At 37.3% G+C, this 7,582-nt stretch overlaps 2 protein-coding genes across 2 annotated transcripts in view; one reads left to right on the forward strand and one right to left on the reverse strand.

Moving 5' to 3' along the window:
• LOC120931862 overlaps window positions 1-1,996 on the forward strand; it is a 4,810-nt gene extending 2,814 nt beyond the window's left edge. Inside the window, exons 7-8 of the mRNA XM_040343756.1 lie at window positions 1-97; window positions 748-1,996. The exon at window positions 1-97 is cut by the window's left edge and continues 37 nt beyond it. Of these exons, the coding sequence (XP_040199690.1) occupies window positions 1-97; window positions 748-956 (306 nt within the window). The 3' untranslated portion in view covers window positions 957-1,996. The remainder of the gene's footprint in view (window positions 98-747) is intronic.
• Window positions 1,997-2,966: 970 nt separating this feature from the next.
• On the reverse strand, window positions 2,967-5,721 carry LOC120931863 (putative nuclease HARBI1). The gene is made up of 2 exons (XM_040343757.1): window positions 4,633-5,721; window positions 2,967-3,620 (listed from the first exon to the last, which is right to left on the reverse strand). Exons 1-2 carry the CDS (start codon window positions 5,333-5,335, stop codon window positions 3,244-3,246), a joined length of 1,080 nt encoding a protein of 359 aa, XP_040199691.1. The 5' UTR covers window positions 5,336-5,721; the 3' UTR covers window positions 2,967-3,243.
• Window positions 5,722-7,582: the final 1,861 nt, after the last annotated feature.

A 7,582-nucleotide genomic window follows, 5' to 3' on the forward strand; every position in this document is an offset into this window, starting at 1 on the left:
TACCACCAGTATGAAGAGTTACTGCGTCCATACATAGATCTAGATTCCATTGTTGGCATCAAGGCTGGTTTTGATACCTCGAGGCACCATGAAAACGGTGAGAAATCCAAACATTTAACATGTTCTCATATACTTCCATCTTGTATCTTCAAGATAACCAACTGGTGCACAATTGTGTGTGTTTAAATGTTTTTAAAATGGTTTAAATCTTTCTCTAAGTAATTTTTTTTAATAAAAAATGTTGATCGCCAGTAGCTATCCGGTTAACCATTTTGTTTTAAATTTATTTGGAAGAGGGTGCTGACAAAAGGCAGTTAGTGTCAGAAGCAGAAATTGAAAGTGACCACTCTTTGAATGCACAGCCGTCTGTCTACTTCCAGGTGGAGGATGATCCACCAAGCAACCCTGAGGAATCAATCACCCTTTTCCTAGAAGAATCTAGTCATGAAAATGCTAGTAATGTAAATGCTTCTGAAGTAATGCCAAACCCAACTGTGTCCAACCATATAACTTTAGATACACCCATCCCGGGTACTCCTGATGTGGTTGCTACTGAACCCCCAGAGTTAAGCAGACCTAGAGACAGGAGAACAATTTGTAGGACACGAAACATGGATAGGGAACAGTACCATTTTGATAGAGAACAGAGTGATAGATTTCATAGTGAACAACAAAATTTTAGAGAACAGCTCATGCAGAGATTGGATAACCTAAATAGTAACATATGCAAATCTAATATTCTCCTAGAGCAACATAATGCAGCTCAACACACCTATCGCCAGCAGAAGCTCTCCTTTATGGCCAAACTAACTGAACTCTTAGAAGCACATCTGCCATCTCCTGGTGAGCAATCTCATAATGCTCGGAATCTAACCAGCAGCAACCACAGCAGTTTTGTTTGTGAAAGTATTATCGAAAATGATGCTATTGATAATTTTACTATTCAGGATATTTAAATGTTATAAGAAGTACAATTTTTTTTTTTAATACATTTCACATAATTCACAACTGAGTTTGAATTTAAAGAGCTTGCAAACATTTGTTCTTTAAATTTTTACTCAGCACGCAACATTGTTAAGTCATATATTGCCCAAAGTTGACTGCTATATAGATGCTTTTTCCAGTTAAATATGTCATTTGACCATGTCGTTGCAGATCTGTACCAAATATGTGTAATCAACATGACGTTTGTATTTGAGTTTTAGATGTTTCAATGGCCATCATTGATCAAGCTGGTTGGATGTCCAATGAAACGTCTTTAGACAGTTATGTAGCTTTGATTTTATTTTCAATAGATATACAATTAATGTTATATGGGATTTTTTCTATGACATTATAGCCTCTGAAAACATTTCAAAAAAGGTTGAGAATTATGTGAAATCTATTTTTATCTATCAAGCATGTTCTAGTATTCATTACTGTTATCATTACGGTTTTCATAATTGTTTGTATATACACGTTGAAATGCAAGTGCAACAATATTGTCAAATATTTGTTTTAACATGTATATTTTTTTTTTCAAAAGCAGAACCATTTTTTTGTTGTAAGGCAAAAAAGTGGTAGGATTGTTGAAAAGTAGAAGTGAACTATCAATAATACTAGAGTTGAAGTTACAGAGTAGAGATATAATTCATCAGCACTACATAAAATCATCAATCATATTCGTTTAATAGGAGAATACATCACATAACATCACGTCTACGCATTTGAAACAGACACCCTTTGTCACAGCAGAAAATGTGACAGGTTTGTCATGCTTTTCTTCCGCCAGGAAGGCACACTATTGGATCTAAATTTTTTTTTTTATATTTTATCCACGTGGATGTAAATTATTGATATTTTCACTCAAGTGCTTGGTTTTTTATCTGTACTCTGTGACTAAAATGCGCCATCCATTGTTGTTGTCACAGCAAGGACCATGTTTCTCTGTGTGGTTTTCAAAAGTAATGTGTATTTTCTCCTATGAAGAATAAAGCAAAGTAGCTGATAATTGCAATCTCGATATCACCTGTGTTTCTGTAAAGTTTAAAACAAAATATACATATTTTAGTTGCTGACGTCGTCTTCTTCGCCGGTAGTTTGATTCATATTAAAAAAACAAACATCCAAATGGTTGCATACTCCATCTTGCCCAACCATATATTTTTGATGTTGTGTTGGCTGTAATTTGACTTCTGTTACTTTTGAAACCACATGTTATTGGTATGGAATGTAGGTATCATTTCCTGACTAATGAGGTTAAAAATGTTTCTGCAATTTGTAGACAACCGCTATTCCATCTTTCAAATGCCCTGCGTGGAATAGTTAACATTTTAACTAACGTGCATTGTTTCTCAGTAATGAAATGAGTAATGGTAACTGCGGTGTGGGGTGGAGAGGAGAAATTAAAATATATGTAACATTTGGGGTAATGGTAGATGACTATAGGCAACCAAAGGTAGAGTTAAGTGACCAGTGATGAAGGTGATGATATACAAAACAATAAATAACACCAAAAATATAATATTATGATTCAATTATTGTGTTATTTAATGGTTTGCATATCAACGGCTTCTTTACAGGTCACTTACTCTCTTTACCTTAGGTTGGCTATAGCCATCTGCCATTACGTCAATTGGTGGTATTTATTTTAGTTTTATTTCATTTCTCCCCTCTCCCACACAATGCAGTTAACAGCACTCATTTCATTCACCATCTTTCTGGCAAGGACATGGTTTCAGGCAACTGCAGCATTTCAACTGTCTTTGGCACACAGTTCGGTCTTCTATTTTATTGCTTCTCACTAATGTCAAAAAAATGTTGGTACTTATTAGCAGATGAACAGTATTTTTGCGTGTATAACCCACACTTACACTTGTTGCAATAAAGAATTCAAACACAATTTAGATTTTGTAGAAGACTTTTAAGTGAAACTTTTATTTTATATGTTTGAAACTATTATTGTTCAATGTTTTACAAGATAAAAAATAAATGCAAAAGAAGTACAACAAAGTGAAAATACAAAAACAAAATAAAGACTCATTTTTTTGCAATTTTTGTACTCTTGTCTTAATTTTATTATAGTTCTCCAAAGTTTTTAGAGTTGAGTTAACCTGAAATCATAAAAAAAACATCATTGGTTAAGATTTGACATTGATAAACAAGATCAGCCCAAATAATTCATTTTACAGCATGTCTGTCTCTTCAACTTAATAATGCAAGTTTGTGATCATTTCTGATGATGTTTGGAAAATTAAAACCATGTTACGGTGGTTTATTACCTGAAAAATAGTTTGTAATCAGTTTACTTCTTGCTGTGTTTCCCCTGTGATCATTTTCCACTGGAATTGTGGGCATGTCATCCTCCACTGTGGTGTCTAGTTCCTCTTGTAGTCCACCATGCCTTGCAATGTTATGGAGAATGCTGCATGCTAGGAACATATCAGCTACCTTACTGGGGGAATACTGAAGGAATCCACCAGACAAGGACATGCAACGGAAACGGCTCTTTAGGACACCAAAGCATCTTTCGATAACCACTCTTGTTTTTGTATGAGCAACATTGTAAGCTGCTTCTGCAGGAGAGGATGGCCTGTTGATTGGTGTTAAGAGCCATGGTAGACAGGGGTAACCAGCATCTCCTATAAATTTTAAAACAATATAAATTTATTTGTAAGTATAGAAGAAATCATGCTAAATCACATGATGTAGTGGCCAATTGTGTGGTCATTTTAGAAAATTTTCCATTGTTAGTCACATATGGATAACATTCGTCTAATAAAGCACATTTTAAAATTATTTGTGGGGGCAAGGTTCTGGATTTGTACTTTTGATTGAGCATTAATGGTACTTAACTCACAACACAACAGCATACCACAGTTGTGGGCCATGATTACTGTAGTGCATGTGAATGTTATTCAAAAAAAAAAATGCTGGAGGAAAAGTCTGCCTGTCATAAATATTTCAATACTATAGTGCAGACCTCATATGGGACTATAACGGAGAACCAGAGGGACATGTCTGTTTCATGTACAATACATATGCACAATGGGGGGGGGGGGGGGTGATTGTTGTGCTTGGTAGTGCTGCTTGATGTTATGCATATTGGGGGGTTAACCGAAGGGATAGTGTTGAACTCCCAGATTTAAATATTAACTATACATTCAAGTAAATCAACTACTGACACAATTGTTGCATCTTATGCTGCAATCATTTACATATAGGTACTGTACTTAATTCTGGTGGGTGGCTTCTTTGGCACACCTTGGTCATGTGTGTTTTGATAAGTAGTTCCTAGCTCTCTCATGTGATGTCTTAATATGATAGTGTAATACATCACTTAAGCAAGCTTGAAGTAGTGACTACTTTTCAGTGCACACGGAACATGTGGAACAACAATACACCTCACATGAGAAAGGAAAGATTTGTGGACCTTGAACCAGGTGATAGCTAACTAAAAAGTACTTGAAAGTATTTTGGACATTTAAATTCTGAGTTTATTATTCCATGTTTTTGAAATACTGATTAATGTAAAGCTGTTGAGCTGTCATGTTACTGATATAGCACTAATGTCAGTCTAGTATGGAATAAAAAAATAAATACGCATTTATAACTGGAAAACACACCATAAAATAAACAGTGGAGCACACTTACCCAGCAGCCATCCATTATTTTCTAAGTCCTTGTCCAAAGTATCATATATTCCCGATTGGCGCAATATATGGGCATCATGACAGGATCCTGGAAAGCCGGTGACAACATCACGGATTATGAGGTTCGAATCACAGATCACCTGGATGTTGAGGGAATGGTAAGCCTTACGGTTTCGGTAGATGTGCTCCTGTTCTGATGGGGGACATAATGGCACATGGGTGCAGTCTATTGCCCCAATGACATTGGGCATTCCTGCTAGGTCAAAAAAACCACGTTTTATTTGATCCCGCTCTTCACGTGACTTGCCCATATGAATGTATTTTGGAGCAAGTAGTCGCAGTGCTTGCAGGACCTCGACCAAGCAGCGGGAAAAACTGGGTTGTGAGATGCCAACAATCTCACCACTGACATGTTGGTATGAGGCCTTTCCTAAAAAATGAAGTACTGCCAAAAAACGCACAAGACCTGGTACTGCATTACTTCTCCGCGTGCGTGTTTCTAGGGCCAAGTGTATTTCATCATACAGGGAATATATCATGGGAGAGGATAATCTGAATTTGGCTATCACCTGGGTTTCAGAAAATTGATCCAAAAAGGTACGTGAACGAAATACACGTTTCTCTATCTGAACGACATTCTGACGTGTCCTTCTTCGCCTCTGGATCAGTTTCAGTTCAAATAGAGCACATCCAAATGGTTCCATCTTGCACAAAACTCCTAACAAAATTTACCACAAGCCTAAACCGCCAAAAAATTCCTCTCAACAAATGAAATACCGCCTGGGAAATGTCATAACGCCACCCTCAGGGAGGTGCTTATTTAACGATTGCTTAGCGATCGTTAATTGTCTAAAAAACCTTTGTGAATTGCACTTCTGTACATATTTAACGATTTGAGTCGTTAAAACAACGATCAATACGTTCAATAACGACTCAAAACTAAAAATATCGGTTCTGTGTAGTGAAACGTTATTTGATGATTTTTACAAGCGTTAAATCGTTTAGTGAATTGGACTTGATTCAATAACGTGTGAAATCGTTTACATAACGACCGGTATCGGCAAAAAAAGCTTTGTGAATTGACCCCATAGTATCTTTCTTCGGAAAACAAATGGCGTTTCCAAATTCTCCACTTTTTCTTAAATCTATAATTATCTGATTATAGTTTAATATGCTTTTTTTTTTAAGGAAATGCCTTTGTATTGCATATGAAATCACATGATTTCCACAAGAAAACATTTCCTTTTGCTTTCAGCCAGATCACACAGTACTGCAGAATGTAACAACAAAGGAGTGATGTGGATCCTGAAGAGGAGTGAGTCACCATTGCTGGCTTATTAAGTTCTCAGTTCTTTTTATTGTTCAGGGCACAATGCAAAGCAAGTACTTTTTGAGCATTGCTTTTTTATTTTAATACAGATGCATATTTATCTCAAGATGTGAGAGCTGATTACACCATTTTAGAGTACACTATGCAGTCCAGTGCAGCTGATGTACAGAATTGGGGCAGATGCTGTGCAGGGTATACTGTATAGATGATGTGCCTGTTTTATGGAATGTATCCTTGGAAAAAGCATGATCTGCACATGTAAATTAAGATGAAAAGGTTGAGTACAGAAATCTCTCTAGACCTTTTTTTGATGAGGTAAGTTTTAGCATTGCATTAATGCATGGCAAATGTTTTTAGATGCAGGTGGATCATGCCAGTGTCTTTTCTTTTCTATTGAATGATACATCTGTTGGACTATACATCAAACGCAAATACAGGCTTGCCCCAACATGCCTGTGATGTTACTAGGTAGAAATCTAAATTAGGTTTAAGTGGTATTAAAGTGATACTAAAGGTTCGATTTTTTATAACCACTTGCCTACTGTGCACATACACCCCCTTCCTGCCCAGACTAAATTTTAGCTTCTGGCACTGCGTCACTTTAACTGACAATTGCGCGGTCGTGCGACGTGGCTCCCAAACAAAATTGATGTCTTTTTTTTCCACAAATAGAGCTTTCTTTTGGTGGTATTTGATCGCCTGTGTGGTTTTTAGTTTTTGCGCTATAAACAAAAAAAGAGCGACAATTTTGAAAAAAAAAACACAATATTTTTTACTTTTTGCAATAATAAATATCCCATTTAAAAAAAAAATATATATATATTTTATCTCCGTTTAGGCCAATACGTATTCTTCTACATATTTTTGGTAAAAAAAAAAAAAATCGCAATAACCGTATAGTGACTGGTTTGTTATATTGCCTACAAAATAGGGAGACATAATTATGATTGATTTTTTATTTTATTTTTACTAGGAATGGCGGCGATCTGCGATTTTTTTTTCGGGACTGCGACATTATAGTGGACACATCGGACACCTTTGACACATTTTTGGAACCATTCACATTTATACAGTGAACAGTGCTATAAATATGCATTGATTACTGTATAAATGTGACTGGCAGGGAAGGGGTTAACCACTAGGGGGCGGGGAAGGGGTTAAATGTGTAGCCTAGTCAGTGTTCTAACTGTGGGGGGAGGGGGGGTGACTGGAGGAGGTGACCGATCTGTGTCCCTATGTATAGGGACACAGATCGGTCTCCTCTCTCCATGACAGGACATGGAGCTCTGTGTTTACACACAGAGCTCCACGTCCCTGCTCAGTTACTGGGCAATCGCGGGTGGCCGGCAGCCATCGCGGCCGCCGGGCACGCGCGGTGTGTTCCTAGTTACGCGATGGGTGCGCGCGCCCCCTAGCAGCTTCTAATGACAGGACGTCATATGACGTCCTGTCAGAACAACAGGGGATTCCACCCGCCGTCATTTGACGGCGTGCGGTTGTAAGGAGGTTAAATAACAAACATGTTAGGCCTCGTACACACGACCGAGTTTCTCGGCAAAAACCAGCAAGAAACTTGCTGGGAGATGTTTTTTGCCGAGGAAACCGGTCGTGTGTACATTTT

The sequence above is a fragment of the Rana temporaria genome, chromosome 3, assembly GCF_905171775.1.
Source record: "Rana temporaria chromosome 3, aRanTem1.1, whole genome shotgun sequence".
NCBI lineage: Eukaryota > Metazoa > Chordata > Amphibia > Anura > Ranidae > Rana > Rana temporaria.

Coding starts and splice junctions, on each gene's coding strand:
- LOC120931863 (XM_040343757.1), bottom strand. CDS start 5,335: ATGGAACCATTTGGATGTGCTCTATTTGAACTGAAACTGATCCAGAGG. Junction 3,621..4,632: donor AAATAATGGATGGCTGCTGG/GTAAGTGTGCTC, acceptor TAAAATTTATAG/GAGATGCTGGTTACCCCTGT.